Below are 22,466 nucleotides of genomic sequence, written 5' to 3'. Positions count from 1 at the left end.
CGTGCCCTGCTCGGTGCCGCCCCGCGCGCCCTACCCGCTTCCCCCTGCGCGCTCCCGACCCGCAAGTCACCGCCTGCTCCAGGCTTGTAGCTCTGCTGTGCCCAGGCCCACGACAGCTGGGGTAGACAGTGCGTGCTGGAGGGGACAGTGAGCAGGATGTGGCTTTTCCTCTGTTCCCCACCAGCAGCCTCCAGGTGTAGGGCCCAGGAAGCTCTGATTCAGAGGCTGTGTTCCTAGCTTACATCCGTGCTGGATAGTTACCAGTGCCCCTTTCCTCCAAGAATTTGTTCAGTCCCTTTTTAAACCTGGCTAAGCCATCGGCTTCCACAATGCGTCGTGGTAGGGAGTTTGCTCTGTAGACTTGCCACTTTCAAGCCATTTTGGTTTTAGGTCACTGCTATGCTTGGCATTTGTGCCTGTTCAGTGCCCTAATGAGCTCCAGCCTAGAGAAGGGGCACTTAAGGGAAGGATGAGTTTAACTCCATTAACTCGGGTGTTGGAGTCACCCCTGGCCAAATCTGAACTGTGGGGCTCCTTGGTGGGCTGGATCTATGCGTTGGCAGTGGCAGTGGCAGTGGGGCAAGCCGCCACAGAGATGTGTGAGTTAAACAGCACCATTAACTGTTCACTGCTTCTTTTGTACTGGGCATCTTGGTCTGTACTGTGGCCGCAGATGACTGGATAATGTTTGTGTTATGTAGTTCTGTGCTACACTTCTGCTTCTTGGGTTTAAGTACTGGCTCCTTAAATGAGGTAGACCAATGGGGGATAAAAATCTGAGCTGTGTCTAGATTCACACTCCTACTGTTGTTACCACAGAGAGAAAACTGTGGCTGTGATTGCTGCTGCTGCTGCAGGTGAGGCCTCCACTAATTAGTTAGGTTTGATCCACGGATGCCTGAAAGAGAAAATGGCTCCCCTAAGGATGCAAGCAGGTGTTTCATTTGTGTCAGGAAATACTTCCTTTTCCTGATGCAAAAGCAGGCCTGCAAGTGTTCAGGGAGCATGAGGCAGAAAAGACAGCAATTCTGCCATTAGCTGCTGGCTTAGCAACTTTGCCACTGAATTTTTGTAGTACCATGTGCAATGTCTGAGGTATTAGGACCCTGAATATCCCACAGTGCCTGGTTTCCTGATAGCTAGCAGTGAGCTGACAGGGCACCCAACACTTCCCAGATTAAGAAGACCAAGCGGGGGTGGTTCTATGGGTGGCTCCCTACCCTGTCTAGCAATCAGGACCACTCCGTGCAGGGGCCATGTTTCAGCCATGTGAGGAGAAGAGTTGTCTGCTGTGACTGCCCTCTGGCGGCATGCTAGCAGGAGGGCAGGGGTCCCCACAGTACTGCTGAAGCATGGACTCTTGCCTATGACAAGAAGCTGCATTCCCATGGCTAGAACATAGGCAAGTGCTGGTGTTCTGGCTGCAGCCCCAAGAACTGCTTTACTTCCCCCTGCCCTTTGAACTGTTCTGGGGAGCTATGGGATGGTTCAGGTGGCAGGACTACTGCCCTATGTGCCTTTAATGGTCCTGGGTGTCTCTGGGAGTGTGCAGTGAGTTGAGGGTGTGCCAGAGGTCAGGGGTAGACAAGTAGTTGCAGGCTGTCAGTGATCAGCTAGAAGCAAGTATCTTCCCGGGCAGGGAAGAGCACAAGCTGTCAGTGATCAGGCTCCCATCCAGGTGGAAGGAACCAAAGAACAACCCTCTCTTGCCCCCTGGCAGGAGAGCTCACCACAGTCTAGTTCTCCAGCTAAGGAGCTGGAATGCCTCCATAGCCCCCTTCTCACCTCACTTTCATGGTGCTGGAAACTTTTGGTGTTCAGACTGAATGCCTGTCTGGATCCTGAGGCCATCAGTAAAAGGCAAAACTGTCTTACCTTTGCCTCATGTTAGATGACTGGCTGTCTGAGAAAATAGGAATGCACTGCGTTCTCTTGGAAACAGTTGTTGCGCTCAGTCTATACTCTTAAGTTTTGAACTCACTCATTTGTCTAATAAGCAGTTGTCCTTTAAACATAGGATCTCAGTTTTTAACCCTTCCTACAGAGAGTCTTGTTTCATTTAATTCAAAAGGTCATGACTGGTAGACTGCTGAAGCCTGTAATAGCCTCAGTGCTCTCTCTTGTAGTGCTGATACTTTGCAAAGCACTCTGAGCTGCCAGGAAGCAGGTTTTTATAAGGACATGTCCCACAGCATTCTCCTTGGTAAGCTAAGGAAATGCAGTATAAATTGGGGTGTCAAACTCATCTGGCCCTGTGGACTGGATCAGTGGCTTGGGGGCCGGTCCACAGACCCCTACCCATGCCTGATCCAGTGCATACAGCACCTGCTCAGGCTGGTCCAAGATGCAGGCCTAAGTGCCTTAGTTGTGGGGGGGCAGTTCCTGGGTTACTCCAAGTGCCATGTGTGGCACAGATACAGACCATGGAGCTGCCCATTGATGTTTACACCCCGGTCTAGATGACAGTATTGTAAGGCAGATACTTAACTGCTTAGATCATCAGACTGAAAAAAGTAGTCGCCAGTAGCTTAATGTCCAGTTGGGAGGCAGTGTCAAGGGGGTTCCCCAGACATCTGTCCTGGGCCAAACATTCATTAATATCTGCATTGGTGGGCTACAGAATGGGTTTGAGTACATGCCTAGCAAATTTGGAGTTGCAGTCTCTCTAGAGAATAGGAATAAGATCCAGAGTCACCTTGATAAACTGAAGAAATCATCTGAAATTCATTTAATTAAATTCAGTAAGGACAAGTTCAGTATCTTTCACCTGGGGTGGAACTATCATGTATACAGATACAGACTGGGGAACGACTGCCTAGGCTGTCGTACTGAAGAAAAGGACCTGGGGGTTACAGTGGATCATAACCTGGACGTAAGTCAACAGTGTGCTCTTGTTCAAAAAGAAAAAAGCCAATAGCGTATAAGGCTGCATTAATACGAGTGTCACTTACAAGTCGAGAGAAGTGATTCTCCCACTCTGGTCCACACTGGCGAGGCCTCACCTATACTGTGTCCAATTTTAGGTGCTGCACTTCAGGAAAGTTGTGGACAAATTAAAAAGAGTGTAGCAGAGAGCAGGGAACATAAGAGGCTTAGGAAACATGAGTTACAATGAAAGCTTGGAAGGTCTGGAATGACTTAGTCTGGAGAAGAGAAGGTTGAGTTGGGTTTGCTAATGAGCTGTTCATATAAAGGGTGGTGATAGACTTTTCTCTGTGGCCACAAGGGACAGATAGGACCAGAGACAACATTGTTAAGTTGCAACAAGGGTAATTTAGGTGGGAGATGGGGAAGAACTTTCTAACTATGTGGGTGCTTAAGTACTGGGGCAGACTGCCTATAGAGGCTGTGGAATATCCATTCTTAGAAGTTTTTAAAAGCAGCTTGGATACATACTTGTCCAGCTTGGTTTGAGCAGGGATGTCTCTGCCTTGAGCAGGAGGGTTGAAATAGATGATCTCCTGAGCTCCCTTCCAGCCCCACTTTTTTAAAGTTGTGGGCAGATTGCTGCCTAGCCGCCTTCGCATGAATCTGTCCAGACAGTAGGAAGTGTATTGAAAGGACCCTACACATAGGGAATGGAAAATTCACGGGGATAGATGTGGCAGTTGGCTGGAAGGATCTGAACAGCCTTTCTAAAAGCAAATCTCTCTCCCTTGTTTCTGCAGGTCATCATGATAATTTTTGGGCACCAGAAAGTTGAGACCAGAATAGAGAGGGCCACGTAGCTTGATGCCTAAGAACCACTTATTCTGTTCCATCTGTTTTGCTCTAATATTTTTTTTCCCCATTCCCTTTCTCTCAATTCATTCTCATCTGCTGATTGGATTTCTGGCATGCTGTGTTTTTGTATGTAGGCTTCTGAGGTTATTCCTTTTGTGTTCTAATTGCAGATCATGAAGAGTGAGGTGCTGAGAGTAACCCATGAGCTGCAGGCCATGAAAGACAAGATCAAAGAGAACAGTGAGAAGATCAAAGTGAACAAAACCCTGCCTTACCTTGTTTCTAATGTCATTGAGGTGAGAGCCTCATACTCTTCAGCAGTAATGTTGGGATCAGGCCCTACTGTCTGTACAGCAGGGCATCAGTAGGATATGGGGTTTCCTGTCTTGGGCAGAGGACTGGAAAATCAGAACTTCTGGGTTCTGCTTCTGCCTTTGTCAGTGTCTCTGGATCCCACTGACTTCATCTCTGTTTCCAGGTGGGAATAATTAGCAGGTTTGGAGGTCTAAAACTGCCTGCACTGCTGATTCTGCTTATAATGGAATCTTCTGTTCTGGTCCCCAGTTACTGGATGTTGATCCCAATGACCAGGAAGAAGATGGAGCAAATATTGATCTGGATTCTCAGAGAAAGGGCAAGTGTGCTGTGATCAAAACTTCCACCCGCCAGGTGAGTCCTAGATCTGTGGGGAGTGCTCTGTTGGGGAGAGCTGCACATGACTGCTGAGGACATTATCACAGAGCTCAGTAATTACGCACATGCTGATTGACTGCTGGGGAGATCAGCCTAGCCTGGTTGCAGTGCTTACTTGAATTTCTTTTCCCTACAGACATACTTCCTGCCTGTGATCGGGCTGGTTGATGCTGAGAAGTTGAAGCCTGGAGACCTAGTGGTGAGTGGCAACTGGGAGATAGTGAACACATGGCACAAGCCAGGGACCTTGGTGCCTAGCTGGTTCACTTTCTGCTGTGGACATGCTGTAATCTAGGGTGTCAAACATAAAACCCAGAGGCCAGATTCAGCCTGGAGAGGTGGGTTATCTGGCCAGTGGGACTTCTCCTTGGCTGAACCACCCATCTTTGTGGAGCTTGTGGTGTTCACTGTTGTGGCTGCTAGATCCATTGTTAATCCTTGTTGTTTCAGTGCAGCTCCATAACCCAGGAAGTTAACTTTCCCTCCCAACCCCACTCACTACTGATACCATGATTTTTAGTTGCCCCTGGTGACTAAGTTGGCAGGAAGAGAGAAGGGGGAGGGTGAACAGCAGTGGCATTAAGCCGCTACATTCTGGATTAACACTGCTGCCGTGGCTCACAGGCTGTCAGCTGTGCAGGAAGCCCCACAGTCTGGATCTGGCCTGAGGGACTCCATGAGTTTGACACCCTTGCTCTAATCAGGTTAGAGCTTGTTAACAAACCTGTTTAAACAGTCTAATGTCTAAAAGGCTAAGCTGGATTTACCAAGGTACTTAAGTGCTTAGTGGGTTTTACAAGGGCACCTGAGCACATTTAGACTCTGAATTCCAGCAGAGTTGGTAGGACACAGGCATCTATCAGGATTTACAGAAACATCCAGATGCATCTTTAGGCACTTAAATTCTGAGGTAAATCTGCAGCCTGCTTGCAACATGCAGAGGTGCTGAGGGTGAAGTATAGGTGTCCTTCTCTTGGGTTCTAATTCAGCCACTCCTTCAGAGACCAAGGTCAGCAATAGGTCACTGTTACAGAACTGTACAGTGCTGTTTTACTGAATGCTGATGTATATGCTACTAACTCCCAAACCATCATGCTTCAACAAGTTATTAGAACAACTGGTAGTTTCTTATTCCGTAGCTATTTTTGGAAAAGGCCTTCACCAAAAACTTTTAAATCCTACCTTCTGGCTTTGTGTTTACAGGGTGTTAACAAAGACTCCTATCTGATCCTGGAGACCTTACCAACTGAATATGACTCTCGGGTGAAAGCAATGGAAGTAGATGAGAGACCTACAGAGCAATACAGTGACATCGGCGGGCTGGATAAACAGATTCAAGAGGTGATGGCCTATGTTTAGTTGCCTGCTCCTCCACAGATTTCCCATATCACCCATGGCAAGACATATAGTCTCTGGGCCTCAGTTCCTCAGTGTGTAATGAGTACAAAAACTCCAATGAGTGCAATATTACTTTCCTACTTAACATGATTTTTTTTGTGGGGAAACAGTCTCAGTCAGTACTTCACAGTTTTTTGCCCTGTAGTATCAGAGATGATATTCTCCAGACTCCAGTCTGAGAACAGCATAATGCCTTTCATTTTAGTTCTGAATTGAGGCAGTATCTGGGTCTGGGAGATGGGTAGAGGATTTGGACCTCTAGAGCTGGATTGAAAGCAGGGATGTACAATCACAGTGGGCTTTCTGTCATACTATTTCCATCTCTGCAGCTGGTGGAGGCCATTGTTTTACCAATGAATCACAAAGAGAAGTTTGAAAATCTGGGTATCCAGCCGCCCAAAGGAGTGCTCATGTATGGGCCCCCAGGAACTGGAAAGACTCTCCTAGCTAGAGCATGTGCTGCCCAGACAAAGGTAAGAGGGTCTGGGTGAAGCAACCTATTCTGCCAGTTTTATCCCAGGAATAGAACTTAAGGCAGGGGTTGTAACTGCTGTGAAGGGAGTACAGCCTCTACAATCTTTGTGTCAAAGATGCTGTCAAGAGTCATGATCTAAGCTGTTTCTCTTCTCTGCCCTCAAGGCCACCTTTCTGAAGCTAGCTGGCCCACAGCTGGTGCAGATGTTCATTGGAGATGGAGCCAAGCTGGTTCGAGATGCCTTTGCACTGGCCAAAGAGAAGGCTCCTTCCATCATCTTCATTGACGAGCTGGATGCCATTGGCACCAAGAGGTGAGAGAGACGTTGTGCTCCAAGAACTGAAGTGAATTTCCAGAATTCTTGCAGTGGACAAGAACTGCTTAGCAGGGGTCTGCCTGGAGACACTTAACCTAGTTTACTTCGAGGGCTGTTTTTGAGGCATGAGCATCTTGTGTGAGGAGAATCTGATCACCTGTCTACTAGCTCAGTCAGACAATTACTGTGTCTAACCAGAGACTGGAATTCTTTTTCTTACCTATAAATTACAGTTCAACCTTTGTACGAATCCAGTCTGCAAGAAATGCCCACATCAGGCACCTCTTATAGTTGTTAACTCATCTACTGTACAGGAAGAGAGGACTTTTTATGAGACTCGGATGACGTTAGGTCTCCAGTTACCCATTGGGATGCAGTTTACTGAGGCTTATATATGCCGCAGCTGTAGGTGAGAGGATTCAGGGGTTCACAGATTCTAATCCGACGTAAAAGAATATGGAAAAATGAAAGTCCGTAGTAGGAGAGAGCAAGATGGTTTGAAAAGTTATGGGTATGAACAGTTTTGACAGACTTTCCCTTGTTCTCTCCCAGGTTTGACAGTGAGAAGGCTGGCGATCGGGAGGTACAGAGGACTATGCTAGAGCTCTTGAACCAGCTTGATGGTTTCCAACCTAACACACAAGTCAAGGTAACTTGAGGGCTGCCTCCAGCAAGGACACTTTTTAACAGCTCCAGCGGAGCTCCATCAAATGAGAGCTGCAAGCCCTATGCAAGGGAGTTCCAGGAGTCTGAGAAATATTCTTGCTCCTTATCAGGTAATAGCTGCAACCAACCGCGTGGATATCCTGGACCCTGCTTTGCTTCGCTCTGGACGGTTAGATCGCAAAATTGAGTTCCCGATGCCCAATGAGGAGGCCAGAGCTAGGATTATGCAGATCCATTCACGCAAGATGAATGTCAGGTATGGAAAAGGATGAGCCCAGCTTCTTTAAGGAGTGACTTCCTGAGTCATAGCTGTGGTGCACTACAATAACAGTATCACAAGATGCAAGTCCAGGGCTGTTGGCTCCCCTTCCCCATGGGTAGGACAAGATGCTGCGTGCCCTAAGGAGGCTGTGCATCTTTGTCTTCCTGTGGAGCCTGTGTTCTCACCTGTTGCTTACTTCCTGCAGCCCTGATGTGAATTATGAGGAGTTGGCTCGTTGCACAGATGACTTCAATGGAGCACAGTGCAAGGCTGTGTGTGTGGAAGCAGTGAGTATCCTTGGGTAGTCTGCTGGCTGCCCACAATGCCCTGCAACAGCAGAAGTTGAGAAAAAGGGTGATGGGTAGTTAGCATGTGGGTTAGAACAGAGTGACTCAAATGGGAAAAACTAGTGCTGCCACAGTGCTTGCATTCCCTAACTACTCTCTTTTGTTGGGGCAGGGGATGATTGCTCTCCGGCGTGGAGCCACAGAGCTCACCCACGAGGACTACATGGAGGGAATCCTGGAGGTTCAGGCCAAGAAAAAAGCCAATCTGCAGTACTATGCCTGATCACTCAACTGCAGTCAGGGCAGTGATTGTGGCCTGGCCAGAGACAAGAGGACTGGACTTGTACAAGTTGTTTTACATGTCAGGAAAAAATAAAGCTTTTTCCTTTAAAATCATACATCCTTGCCCTGATGAAGATGCTACTGCTGGTGAGTGGTGGCACAGCTCCAAGAGGAAAAAAAATCCCTCCCTGTACCCCCTGTCCTTAGTCTGGCTTCTGCCGAGACAGGATTCAATCCTGCTGCCAGCGTCTTGTGGACAGTAAGTAATGGAGAATAGTATTTGTTGAAATAATCACCGTGCTGTAGGCAAAGGCAGCAAGGTCCCCAGTAGATCTGCCCCCTTTCACCTGTGTGGCTAATGCAGTATGTTGTAGCTAAGACGACACTATTTGATTTCAGATGGTTCTCAGCAGCCTTTGAGTAGGAAGCTCCGCTCATCTTGCAAGGGAGAGGCAAAGAGAGGTGGCTACAAGGGAAGAGTAGTGCATAGTAGATGACACACAAGTGCTCCCTCTAGTGAATGTTGTGTATGACTGAGGGAATGGTGACTACTTCTGGAAGAGGATGTGGCAGAAATCAGGCTAGTAATTAGAGGGTCAGTGCTCATAGCCTAGTCCAGTAAACAAGCCTTTCAGTACTTTAATGCCAGTTGAGAATCACAACGTCCATTGAAAAATGATACTTTTCATACATACACTGACTTTAGCACTGAATATCTTACATGCCACTGAATTGTATCAGAAATACAATGTGAACATCCTCATCAAATGCTGGCCACTGTCTGCATCTGTGCAGCTTTTGGGAGCTAGGAGAGACGTGGGAGGGGATGTAAGGGAAAAAGATAGCTGGAAGAAAACTACACCCTCCAGTACCTTGGCTAATATGTCTAAGTTAGCCCTAAGACTCATGCTGGTTACAAACTGCTTACCCCACCTGCCTGTTCAGAGAAGGAGCTTAGTCTGTTTTTGCTGGTTGCAGCAGAACACATAGTAGCAAAAGGGGCTGTGTATTAGACATTACTGTGTACGGAGGAAGAGGAATGGGATGAATAAGCCAAGCCTCACAAATCCTCTAGCACATCAGGTTTCTGTATGTTCACCATTATGGCTGTACTGTACCTCCATCAGAGCTCAGACAGGAGCACCCACCCCCTCCATTTCTTTCTGTAGGGAAGGAAGCTCTTTCCTCATGAACAGGAGTCACTCAAGTAAATGAACCTGGTCACAGCAGCTCAAACCTGTCATTCACTGGCTTTGTTCTTCTAACATATCTAGAGCTCTGCCTTAAGGGGAATATTTTCAGGGTGAATAACAGTGATAGTCACAGCTTACTCTTCCTTCATGCCTTTTTGTACCCCCTGAAGTGAGTTCTGTACATTCATATATAGCTTATCCACTGGTTTCACAATTTAGGACATACTCATTTGTCTAAAGAAATTACTTGAGTTCTACTCTGGGCAGATGAAGACCAATTTTTGCTGCATCTTCTATAGCAGGCTCCTCTTAGAAACAGCTTCAAAAGTGGCACAGTGTAATCTTCTGCTGTAGATGAATCAGTGCAGGATGCATTATTTATTCTGCCTAGACTGCAAAGTTTCTTGGGGAAGTGAAGACCTGAGTCAAGGATGTTTAGCTGCAGACAGGTTAGCCACATATTTTGTCCTAGCTGTCCACAGATTTGGTCAGTATTACACAGACCTGGAGCAATGCACCAAGGGACAACATCCCTTACAACTGAACACGAACAGGACAAAGGGGGTGCAAACAGGACTTGGAAAACCCTTGGGATTAATCCTTCATGTATAAAAGCAAAATTGTTCCCCTTACAACACCAAGGAGCAATTCAACAAGAATTTACAACCTGGGTTCTTTGTAGCACCAGTGTCCAACACAGGAGTTCTGTAGTAGAACCACAAGGCAGGCCTATGCCAAGGCTTTGCGCTTCCTTTGTTCCAGAGCTGTTTCACCACCGCCATCTCCACACTGGTGTTAACCCTCAGCTTTGCCTAGGCTGTGCTTCTGAGAGTCTCTTTTCTCATCTCCTGTGGTCACACAGCCCCATTTTCCTGTCTGGGTTTCTGTACGGATGCATGAGAAGGGGTGAGTGATGGAGCTAATGTGCAGAAGAATCCAGCCAGAAGAGTAAGTCCTAGGCCACCCCAGGCACAGAACATGGACCAGCCATAACCATGGCTGATGTCCTCTGGCAGCCCATATACAAAGCGAGGATAGCGAGACAATTCAAAATTGATCCCAGCCACGCAAGTGCAGAGTGAGATGATACAGCACGTACCTGCAGGAGAAAAGAAAGAGTGAAGTGATGTGTCTACTCATGTTAAATGGTTTCTGCTCTTCCTCTCTAGTCTGCGCAGTGTCCAGTCTTAGAGCTGTGACCTATTCTTTCCAGGAAAGCCATCCACAATGTGAACAGCCGAGCCCTGCTCCAGTCTAACCCAGTGGACTATTTACTTACCAAGCCATGATATTTCCACCTGTTGCATTTTTTTTGCTGCCTTTCCAATTTCATGTACCTACATGACTTGAAGCCATCCTCAGCTAGCTGTGTTTTGCCTACTGAACTCTCCCCACAAAGGTTTCTTTGCTCTTCCACTCCCTCTGTTAACAGTTTTGATTTCTGATGTTTGTGGCTTCTGTCACTAAAGTGAATGTGCCATTTGTTCTTGTTCTCAGATCACAAAGGCTCAGAAATCTTAAGTTATTTAGATGCTTAATTCCTGCTGGAATTCAGCCGTGATGCTGAAAAGTTTCATAGTAGCTAGGGTCAGGAGGGACCTGAACAGATCATCTGTGTTCAAGTATCTGTGTTCAAGTGCTAAATCCAACAACTGGGTGTTACTAAGGTCCTCAGAACCCCCATTCACCTGTAGTTATAACACTGTAGGTGTCTGATGGGGCTGGTAAAATCCAGGCAGCTCCTAGAGCTCCATATGCACAAGATGGCTAATGCCCAATACCAAAATCCTTGGGGATATTCCCTTTACAGAGTCAGTCACTGCCAGTGTGCTGCAAAATGTAAGGATTCTACACAAGGTGGAACAGCTTCAACAGGAAACCATGGATGACCTACTGCAGGATATCCTATAGCCCTGGGGGTTAGGACACTCAAAGATTCAAGTTCCTTCTCCAAAACAGGCAGGAGGGACTTGCAGCTCAGTACCCTGGTGCTCTGATCAGTACACAGTTTGTTCATAAGGTATAGCAACCTTTTTTTCCCTTGTGAAAAAAGGCTGCCTTGGCTTAAGCACCTAACTCTGAGCAAGGGGCATGTTCATGACTGTGAAGCCTGACTGCAGGAACATCACTTTCCCAACTCAAGCTGAGGCAGGGGGAGGATGATGCTGAGCAGCAGATTTGGCAGGGGTCTAAGGAGCTGGACGTGAAGCCAGTGGCAGTGCAGAGTCACCGCTCCATGGGGCCTCCCAAAGCACATGACCCAGGACAGTCACCCCAATCTGCCCCCCCCCCTCCCAACAGCCCTGGATGTAGGAGGAGGAGTCTGGGTGCCTGCCAGGGGGCTGAGAATGCCATGAGGCAGCAGGCAAACAAGGTTCTTCAGGTATATCTAATATCTTTTATTAGACCAACTCAAATATTTGGAAAAAAATCTTTGCAAGCTTTTGGGTACAAATACCTTTAATCAGGCTGAGGAAGCACCTGCAGATGGTCTCTGCTCTTCCTGGGTGGAGGGTAAAGCAGCTAGAAGCCAGAGAATCATTTGAGTTGGTCTAATAAAAGATACAGAATTTACCCAAAGAACCTTGTCTGCCTATGTCTAGAGGCCAACATGGCTACAACCTACACCTGAGGCAGCAACACACTAATAATGTTCTGGTAGATTTAACCTTAAGAATCCAGTGCACTAAGTATCCAAAACACACTTCCAGTGCTAATTCCCACAGAAAAGTTGAAATTGTCCTTACCTAGCTTGGTGATGGTGTAGAAGCCGCTATTGAGAGTCCCTTGCTCTCACCTGCACTGTATATACAGTAGAAAACTGTAAGGCTGCAGTCATTTACTGGTGTGGCCACACCTCCCTGAGAGAGTTTGAATAGCTAAGTTCTAGCACTGGAGAGCCAGGAGTCAAAGTAGCACGTCCTGCATGAGACAACCCAAGCCGTGCTGTTTGGGAACTGGCATCCAATTGACTTGGAAGTGGTGAATAGTTTGTACTTCAGGTCTCCTGGGGCAGTTGCTTACCTTGGGCTCAACTACTTGCCGCTCCTTTCCTACCTTCTGCATGGAGCACCAAGGCCAGGCAGTGTAGCTTCCAGCCCACTATGCATCCACTTGTCCTTTGGATCTGTCCTCACCCCACCCCCTCCAGCTCTCTCCTACTTAGAAGAATTCTTTTTTCCTTCTCTTGCAAGCCTGTCACAAGAGAAAACACCACTCTGTTTCTCTTTTGGCTCAGGTCAATTTTTTGAGGCCTCTATAAGAAGGAGTGGTAGGAGTTCCTAGACATTTTTTTGGCAGGAAAGTAAACAATTCTTACTGTGTCACATTTTTAAGGCTGAACTTGCTGGAGGCTGGCATCTTAGACTCATTCAACTATGTGGTATACTCTAAAATAAACCCTAACTGCCTAGCAGGGAAGGCAATCGACAAGCTGCTGTCTGGCATACATGTGGTCCTTCATAGCAGACTTCTGTAACCTTGGAAACAGCTCATTTCTAAGGCTGACATCTCAGAAGCTTTTGTTTAAATGACTCCAAATTTTCACTGCCTTCAAGCTTGACCCTTGAGTCCAGACCTACATTACCCGTGTCCAGCCTGACTGAGCCACTGTGGGGATCTGAAGAATGTAAAATTTAGTTTTAAACTAGAACGTAGCCTCACCCTTACCTATAGACTCTGCTACTGCTTCATAAAAAGGGTAAAGGAAGTCTTATGCTTTGAAGCTCCAAGCTCTTCTGCACTCATGAGCTAATAAGGAACTGGTCTGGTTGGCAGTGCAGTGGGACAATGTGACAGGAAGTTCAGGTGTTGAATAGCTGTGCTCAAAGTCTAAGTTATGTCTCCTTTCAGGTAGCTGTGGGGACAAGTCACTGCACCCAACTCCTTAAAATATTGTATAGCACCTCTTATAGCAAGATCCATTTTCAGGTTACAGTAACACTAGAGTCAAGGCTGAGGTGATCTTTGCTCACCTATCCTAAAGCATCCACCCCAGGACCCATGTAAACACACAGCATCTCTAACCCCAACCCCATCATTTTGATGGAATCCAAAAGCCCAGGACTTAGATACCCTGATCCACCTCCATACCTGCTCACTAAGTACTGCTCAAACCACCACTGTTATGCTGTAAAAGCGAGATGCTCAGATCAAAACACCCCACAGAACCGAAACAAGTAAACAGAACAACAGCAGGCTTCCCTTTTGCTCTACACCCCACACAGCTACTTTCCTTTTTCCTTGGTGTATTGAAAGGCCTCTGTCCAGTGCTGCATGACAAGCCTGGACCCTACCACTGAGCTTCCTCCTCTACTGCAACCTAATTTGGGCTAATCAGTGCATGTCCACCCCCAACACACCTTTCATGTGATGCAAGATGCATCTTGCACTCCCTCTCCTGCTTGACATATTCAGCACCCTCCAGTTTTTATGAAGAACAAGGAACAGCTTAGGAAAGGAAGGAAAACAAGGAACAGCTCTGGACATACAGGGCAGAGCTATTTAGGATCTGGGCAGCAGGTCTGGGTCTGCTTTACCCAGAAAGTCACTGATACTTTAGAAATGGGGCTGAGGCTCTTCCAGGCAGGCCCACACAAGCCCCTCCCTATTCAGAGTCTTTGGAAATCACTTAGCACCAAGCTGCATTACTGCTACTTCTGTGGATAAGCAGGATTCCTCGGAGAATGCAGGAAGGATGAGGCAGATGTCACTGCTTCCCTGGTCTCCTGCACTATGGGCCACCTGTGGTTTTCATACAGCTGTTAGGAGGTGTTCTCTCCTCCTTTTCAGATGCAGGAGTGGCAGAATGACCCCACTGAGGGCAATACAGAATATAATGCTGTGACTGCCCAAGCCAGGGTTGGCAGGCCCAACAGCATTTCCATGCCTCTGGAGGTGGCATTCTAAATAGGAACTTACTATGACTCTCCTGGAGGCAGGGAGGAGGGTCTGCTAGCTGAAGCGAGGAATTTCTATTCAGTGCTAGTGAGAAGAGCTAATTCCATGATGGGGAGGAAGGATGTCTCCTCAATGTTCACTGAATGGCAGTGTGCCAGCCCCACACTGCTATGAGGAACACCTCAGTGATCAGTATGGATGCCTTGTAGCAGAGACAAGATTTCTGCTTGACTCCAGCACATGTACTGGCACTGGTCCTCTTCTCCCCTGTTGCTTTGGAGCCCTTGCCCTGGAACAGTGCCCTGTCTCTTCCCCAGGAGCTCCCTCAGTTTTACAATAATGCTTATGCTATGTTAGTTGTGTCCCATTTCTGAGGTCCTGGTTATCCTGCCCAAGCCAAGGCACTTAGTATGGACTGAGGTAGTCTATCACTGGATAGGCAGGGCTGGGACTCTGCCACAAGCAGCATCAGTTGGCACAAAGTGCCTCCCCCTGCTCTACAGAGGGCTGGACAAGGCAGGGTGTAGATATAATTTCCTACAGAGAAACAGCATCAAGACACACTTCTTCACCAAATGGGTTGAAAGGACCGGCTTAAGGTCTCTGAATAGAGTAGCAGGTTGTATACTCAACAGCTTCCATCTCACTGCTAGGGGAATTACAAGAGTTGCATTCACCCTGCCCTTTATGCTGCCTCACCAGGCAGCAGAGAGCAGCTCTATAGGAAGACAGCTACTTAAACAGATTCACTTCTGTGCACATAAGGCTGCAGTGAGCTCCATGCTCAGATCCATGGAACCACCCCGACTCAGTTCCTGTCAACATGGACCTAACACTTCTACATCTGTGTTGCATGAATTGTTACCCTAATATGCCATTTTGTGCTGTCTGCCGATGGGGCTGGTTTGACCTTTACATGCCCGGGAAATGCTCTGTTGCTTAATGTATATTAGTGAAGAAGAGAGAACCTCTCACCTCCCATGAGGAAGAGCAGCCCTGCCACATACTGCATGAGCTCATGCTGTTTACAGCAGCCTAGCACACCAATGATCCATCCAAACAGAATGATAGAGACTGCCATGCCAATGAAACCAGCTGTCATCCTCCGCAGATCTGAGGAGAGAAAGAAAGAGAGGAGAGGAGCAAGAGGGGAGAAAGGAAGAAGCCACCCAAGATAGGATACTGAGAAGGAAAGAGGACAGACAGGGAAGAACTGAAAGCATCCATAGAGTTTTAGGTCTTCTGTGCCTCACATTGGTATTCTCCCTCTAAAAGTGATCTGTATTAGTCATACTGAGGGACTCCTGATGAAGGCCTCCTTGTGCTGGACACAGCAAATGGAGAGGATTCCTGTGCATGGCAAGAGGCAAATAGGACAGAAGGCTGTAGCATGGCAGGGGTACACTGCTGTTGTTTGCAGTAGTCACATTTATGGCATAATTTTTTGGTTGGTTTGTTTCTTTGGTGCAGTGCTGGTGCTGGGTGGGCTTTTCCTTTGGGGACAGGGATTAACTGAAAAAGAGGAAGATAGTAAAGGGAAGGGAAGAAAACATATAGGACAGGTAGACTGAGGCTGAGGCAGACAGAGAGTGCACAAGTGCAGAACCAGGTTGGATCAAAGAGCCAATCAGGCAGGGAGAGAGAACATCCAAAGTAAAACCTGAAGAAATTGCTGTCCATGATTCTCTGATGACCATTTTTGCCTACATCTTCCCTCCTTTCCCCTCCCCCTCTCCACACATTTTCTTCCTGACTGAGCTTACATGACAAGGAAGAGAGGGACATTTATGGGTCTGTGAGTAATACTAACTGAATCTTGGTATTCCCCTCACCAAAAGGGACCATTATGGACTTAAAAACAGCTAGAGATTTTGGAAGCCTGATCTGCACACAACTTTTTAAAGTCTTTAAGTCCAAAGGACAGCCACTCAGCACTTTCTGAGAAACAGTCCTCTTGAGACATGTCTCAACTTGGACACCAAAATATACAGCACCAAAACATACTAAGGGCCAGATTCTAGCCACATATTAGGTTTATGCATATTTATCCATGACTAAGTGGATTTATGCACCTAAATGCAATTCTGTTTCACCTGTTCAAGTCCCGAAAATCCATTAATACACCTAACAACTTTTGTCTCACACTGTCATTTTACCCTTACAACTGTTAAGACCAAGTCACAAAAAGCAGTAAGCACCAGCTTTTAGGTTAGCAGTTTTTCAGGGACTGAAGCAAAGAGGAACAGAATTACACTCAAGTGCCTACCTCCACTTACATAACAAGTGGAAGAGAATCTGGCCATAACTGCTTTTGAAAACCTAGGCCAGAGAGTGGGAATCCAATACAGTGGACTCCTACACCCACAGGACTGTCACACTTTTGCACATGTTCCTGTACTGCTCTCCAGCCAATATCCTTTGTGAAAGCATGTATGCAGCACCTCTTCAAACATGCAGACATGGGAGACTGGGAGACTACAGTGTGACCTTCGCTGTGATAAGTTCAGACCAGGCACAAAAGTTTGTGACTTCTTATGCAGGGAAGTGATATCAGGCTGGAAAGCACCAGGGGCAGCCGAATGATTTCATAATTTTTGTCTGGAAGGCTTAAAGAAGAGCACCGTACAAGGAAGGATACATAAGGGGCAGTGGAAGATACATGAGGGAAGCACATATAGGGGGAGGTGGGTTGAGGCATTTTCAGGTGGATTGCAAGTGCAAGGCAGCTGGGAGAAGTTTGGAGTAGAGGGGTAGCACAAGGGGCAAGTGGGGTGAAAGAGCGTGGATGGGATGCTTTCTGGGAGGGGAGGCTGCAAGAGGTGAGGAGCTGCAAAGGCTGAGCACAAGGAGGGAATGACAGGTACTATACAAACATAAATGAACACACATTTCTATCCATGACCTAAGGAACATTATTTAATCCTTTAACACTGAGTAAGCAATGCAGAGTCCGGAGCACTAAGCACAGGTAGCCCAGAGTGCTACCCATGAAATCGCACCAATGCCTCCATCACATCAGAACTACTCCCAAAGCCACCTATATCACCCCTAGACTAACCTTTCCAACTCTTCTCTAGGCTTTACTACAGACAACTTGTCTTCCAGCTTCTATACCCAAGATACATTTGGTTCTAGATGCCAACCTCTAGCTTCTGAGCCAAGGCCCCAGCTTGGCAACAACCAAGAGATGAAAGGCTCTGAACATGTTGTACCTGGTTTAGGAGTGGCGCATGACTTGTTAAGAGTTTGGATCACTTACGGAGTGCATGCCATTCGTCCTGCCGGATGGTGTTGGTGATGTTGATGGGCAAGTTGCGGGGCAGGGAAGAAGAGGTATAGTGGTACTTGACAGCTGTGCAGCGCTGGATAACTCCTAAAAGAATAAGAAATATCAATGTCCAAATGCAATTCCAATGCTAAGCCCAAACTGTCCTTTTTTATTGTGGAATCTGCCAGCCCAAGACACTGGACACACAAAGAGTTTTACTTCAGGGTGAACCCATTCATTCAACCAGTCCTTGAATTGACAGCTAAGATAATCAAAAGAGAGACATGTGGTTCTCAAAGTTTGTGGGTGGGTGCACTGTGTGCTAACAGGGAAGGGAGAGACAGTCTTGGTACGAACAGGTGATGATGAAGAGGGAGCAGAGTGCTGACCCAAACAGGGTGAGGCCATAATAATAAGCAACCATTTCAAGGAGGAAGAGAAATTGTTTACTGACATATGTGGGGATATGAAATTCAGGGACACCGGACAGAACTGAAACAGGAAGAATTAAGATAAATGACATAAAGAATTTGCTGATGTTCAAATAGTGACTACCCTATGGCCTGAGCTAAAGAAAAGAAGCATGAGCCCCACTGTTTGGAATTAGACAAAATTCACTAGTAAATGGAGAACAAGGTATGACCCCCAGCCCTACTGCCTGTAAAACAGGAAGGGTAATTTCCTTCCTGAATGATAGTCACCTCCCACAAGGCTGTGATAAGAAGCCTTGAGAAGGTATCACTTCACAACCATAAGAGAGGAAAGTGAAGAATAGAGTTTCCTACGTGTTAAAAGCTGCTATGATATAATTCAGAATTTAATCTGTACATCACTGTGCACACACCCGTATTGAGGAAGATCTGAATTGTGCTCTTCCAGATGCTTACACAATCCCATGGTAGGGCCCCAGCACAATTGACAGAAGAACAACTACGTTTTACCAGTTAAACCTCAAGTGTGAGAGCAAGGCGGGGTGGGAGAAGGTCAATGTCCTTTTGAACCATCTGCAGGGCACTGTACAAATCCAACCATTTTCAACAACCACATTTCCACACTGCCAAGTGGGGCTACATCTACAGCCTGCTGTACACTTCTTTAAAACATTTTACACAGATAGATCTAAAAGCAAGCAGACACACTGTGAGTAGATCTATACAAAAACAACACCCTATAACAATCAACTCTCATAAAAGCCAGTGTCACATTAGTATCTAGATATTGCAAGAGGTCCCAAACAAGACTTTAAGATTTACCTCCTGTATTCAGTTCAGAAAGATTTGTGAAGGTAAAGCCTATCTAGCTATATACAGATATCTAGATTTCTATATCTAGATTTCTAGATAAATTTATATACATGTAATTCCTTATAGTAATCTATAAAACATACACAAGAAAAAGGATTCAGTTCATCTCTTAGTATATAAATAAGGTTGAATGATCTATAAAACAACTCACACTTGTGTCCCAAAGGATCCGAGCCAGGGAATCCTTGGCTAAAATGTCATTGATAGAATACTTGCTCTGTAATACAATACAATACAATACAATACAATACAATACAATACAAGAAGACACCAGCTCCTCATATTAATCGACTAGTTTAAAAAGATTTACAAACTGCGGCTGGGAGTAGTCCTGACCACATCACGAAGGACTTCCATGAGTTGGGGGGGTCGGGCTCAGCAAGTAAGGGACACAGGTGGTATTCTCCTCCATCCTTCCAGATGGCAGCAGCCGAAGGCACCAGTCTGCCCGCATCAGGGAAGTCAACTGGAAGCTCCAGAGATGGTGTCTTCAGGAGGCCTTTGGATTCTACAACCATGACCAGCACTTGGCTGATCTCCTCCGAAGAGCTTTAAACTAGGTTCGACAGGGAACCGGTGGTCGATGAGAACCCAGGGTTGGAAAGCCACAAAAAAGGCACTGGACCTAACCAGGTAAGCACTAAGGGGAACTCATGCTATCAAGGCAAAGGGACACCAAGAGCACCCACTGGGGGGCTAAATTGTCTTTACACAAATGCCAGGAGTATGGGGAACAAGCAGGAGGAGCTCACACTCCTACTTGCTAGTGCACAGTATGACCTAGTCGGCTTAACTGAAACATGGTGGGATTCTACACACGACTGGGCAGTAGACGTTGAGGGATACAGGTTGTACAGACGAGACAGAGTGGGGAGAAAAGGCAGGGATGTAGCTCTGTGTTAAAGAGCAGTACACATCTTCTGTCAGAGGCAGAAGTGGAGGAGGGAAATACCGAGGCATTGTGGGTCAGGATCCAGGGGAGGGGCAGGGAAAAGAACTTGATAGTGAGGGGTATGCTACAGACCTCCTCACCAGCATGATGAGCTAGACGAGGTATTCTCCAGGCAGCTCTCAGATGCCATACAGGTGAGGGAGGCAGTGGTCATGGGGGACCTAAATTACCTGGATATCTTCTCGGAGGACCAGGCGGCCAAAACAAGCCACCCATGGAGGTTCTTACACTGTGTGCAGGACCTCCACCTAACCCAGGTGGTGTCCAAGAGGGGATGATCTCGTGGGGAACCTGTAAGTACACAGCAACCTGGGAGACAGTGACCACCACTTGGTAGAGTTCACTATCCAGCGAAGGGTGAGAAAAATATCCAGTGAAGCTAAAGTGTTAGACTTTAGAAGGGCCAACTTTAGTAAATTTAGAAACCTAGTTAGTGAGGTGGCAGAACTCAAGAGCATTGAGCTAATGGGGGCCCAAGAGGGTTGGAAGTTTCTCAAGGGAGTGATTCTTGGGACACAAAAGGAGTCTATCCCCTTACGCAGGAAAGGAGCTAAAAAAGCCTCCTTGGCTGAACAGGGAGCTCCAGATAAGACTAGGGGCAAAGAAAGAGATTTATAGGCAGTGGAAGCAGGGGGCAGCCACCAAGGAGGCATACACCACCCTGGCACGCTATTGCGGCCAGGCAGGAGCTTAGGCTGGCTTCAAAAATTAAGGACAATAAAAAGTCCTTCTACAGATACGTAGCAAGCAAAAGAAAAGCTCAGAGTAACACAGGGCCCCTGCAGGACAAATCAGGTCAGTTGGCAGTTGATGCAGAGAAAAAGGCAGAGCTCTTCAATGAGTTCTTTGCTTCAGTATTCCTAAATACTGAGCAAGACAATTCCCCCAACTTGAGCATAGACAGATGTCCAAAAGGCACCAGACTGCCAAAGGTTAGCGCTGACTTAAAGAGAACTTGGAAGGGCTGGATGGGTACAAGTCAGCCAGCCCGGATGACCTCCATCCACAGGTGCTGAAGGAATTGGCCAGTGTCATTGCTGAGCCGCTGGCACAGATGTTTGAGCACTCATGGTGCTCCAGACAAGTCCCTGAGGACTGGAAAAAGGCCAATGTGGTGCCCATTTTTAAGAAAGGGAGAACGGATGAGCCAGGTAACTTTAGGCCCAGTTAGTCTTACCTCTATCCCTGGGAAAACACTGGAGAAAAAAAAATAAAAATAAAAATCAAAGAACGCATTTGTGAAGGCCCAGCAGGGGAAACAATGCTGAAAGGAAACTAGCACGGGTTCGTCACAGGTAGATCCTGCCTGACAAACCTTATAACTGCCTTGACACAGGAGCTGAGGCCGATGTCATCTATCTGGATTTTAAGAAGGCCTTTGACACAGTTTTGCATCCTATTCTCAAAGGGAAGCTAGTGGGCTGTGGAGTGGATGCCTACACAGTCAGGTGGGTGGCTAACTGACTCAGGGACTGCACCCAGAGTGGTGGTAAACAGGTGGTTCTCAGCATGGAAAGAGGTGGACAGTGGGGTCCCGCAGGGTTCGGTCCTTGGACCGGTGTTATTTAATATCTTCATCAGCGATTTGGACAAGGCTGTGGAGAGCACCCTCTTCAAGTTCGCAGATGATATGAAGTTATGGGGCTAAGTTAACACACCGGAGGGCAAGGAGCAGAGATACAGGCCAACCTGGACAGGTTAGATCAATGGGTGGAACGAAATAGGATGCAATTCTACAAAGATAAATGCAAGGTACTCCACCTAGGAGGGAGGAATCCCCAGCACACCTACAGGTTGGGGGATGACTTCCTCAGCAGCTCAGAGGCTGAGAGAGATCTTGGAGTCAGAGCTGATTCCAAGATGAACATGAGCCGGCAGCGTAACGAGGCCATCAACAAAGCCAATTGCACCTTGTCATGTATTAGCAGATGCATGACCAACAGATCGAGGGAGGTGATGCTCCCCCTCTATGCAGCATTGGTCAGGCTGCAGTTGGAGTACTGTGTCCAGTTTTGGGTGCTGCACTTCAAGAGGGACATGGAGAATCTAGAGAGGGTTCAGAGGAGGGCCACTCGCATGATTAATGACCTCCGCGAAGGAACCTACAAGGGGAGGTTGAGAGATTTGGATCTCTTCAGCCTTTACAAAAGACGGCTGAGGGGTGACCTTGTAGCCGCCTATAAATTTATCAGGGGAGGTGCAGCAGGGCACTAAGGTGCCTGCTACTCTTGAGAGCAATGAGGAAGGAGCCCAGGTGCTGGTTGCTAGGCAACCAGAGGGAGCCAGTGACTCACACTTGTTAGCAGTCATATGACCAGAAGAGGCAGGGCCTGGCTCCCATTTAAACCCCAGGGTTGAGGCCAGGCAGGCGGTTGCCTACCAACAGCTAAGAGAGAAGGAGCCCTCCCAGGGCCACCAGGGAGGAGGGGCCTGATTGCAGGTGCAACCCTGAGACTGGTAAAGGATGGAGCACCTCAGGAGTGGCTGGAATGTTATATTTGGACAGCTAGAATTTGTGTTATAGATTAGGAGTGCTAGAGAAGGCACAAAGAGAGAGACAAGGGCTGCGGAGAGCCCGAGCGCCAGAGAAGGCGTGGAGGGAGAGAGACACCAGCCCGGACATAGTGGGGATTACGGAAACGTGGTGGGACGCAACGCATGATTAGGCTGTGAATGTCAAGGGCTATAGGCTGTACAGGAGGGACAGGATAGGAAAGAGAGGTGGGGGCGTGGCGCTCTATATTAAGG

At 47.2% G+C, this 22,466-nt stretch overlaps 2 protein-coding genes across 2 annotated transcripts in view; one reads left to right on the top strand and one right to left on the bottom strand.

Annotated features, from left to right (window-relative positions):
- The first annotated feature begins 3,862 nt into the window (after positions 1 to 3,862).
- PSMC3 (proteasome 26S subunit, ATPase 3) lies at positions 3,863 to 8,218 on the top strand. Its single transcript, XM_019551806.1, has 10 exons — positions 3,863 to 4,019; positions 4,288 to 4,392; positions 4,553 to 4,615; positions 5,620 to 5,757; positions 6,144 to 6,287; positions 6,454 to 6,602; positions 7,158 to 7,254; positions 7,382 to 7,527; positions 7,739 to 7,820; positions 7,993 to 8,218. The coding sequence occupies exons 1-10, from the start codon at positions 3,897 to 3,899 to the stop codon at positions 8,101 to 8,103; spliced, it is 1,158 nt and encodes a 385-aa protein (XP_019407351.1). The 5' UTR covers positions 3,863 to 3,896; the 3' UTR covers positions 8,104 to 8,218.
- Positions 8,219 to 8,716: 498 nt separating this feature from the next.
- The window catches only part of LOC109320771 (transmembrane protein 178B-like), a gene marked incomplete at its 5' end in the record, with an annotated part of 24,695 nt that continues 10,945 nt past the window's right edge, over positions 8,717 to 22,466 (bottom strand). The window contains 3 exons of the mRNA XM_019551029.1: positions 8,717 to 10,394; positions 15,170 to 15,307; positions 17,454 to 17,567. Coding sequence (XP_019406574.1) covers positions 10,150 to 10,394; positions 15,170 to 15,307; positions 17,454 to 17,567 — 497 coding nt within the window. The remainder of the gene's footprint in view (positions 10,395 to 15,169; positions 15,308 to 17,453; positions 17,568 to 22,466) is intronic.

The sequence above is a fragment of the Crocodylus porosus genome, unplaced genomic scaffold, assembly GCF_001723895.1.
Source record: "Crocodylus porosus isolate Cpor-Errol unplaced genomic scaffold, CroPor_comp1, whole genome shotgun sequence".
Taxonomy (NCBI): Eukaryota; Metazoa; Chordata; order Crocodylia; family Crocodylidae; genus Crocodylus; species Crocodylus porosus.
Note: the sequence above shows the minus strand (reverse complement) of the source record. Positions and strands in the feature narration are given on the sequence as shown.

Excerpts from the sequence above, each read along its gene's own strand:
- PSMC3 (XM_019551806.1), top strand. The coding sequence starts at position 3,897 with ATGAAGAGTGAGGTGCTGAGAGTAACCCATGAGCTGCAGGCCATGAAA. Across the intron at positions 6,603-7,157 it reads GATGCCATTGGCACCAAGAG|GTTTGACAGTGAGAAGGCTG; the intron begins GTGAGAGAGACG and ends GTTCTCTCCCAG. Across the intron at positions 7,821-7,992 it reads AGGCTGTGTGTGTGGAAGCA|GGGATGATTGCTCTCCGGCG; the intron begins GTGAGTATCCTT and ends TTGTTGGGGCAG.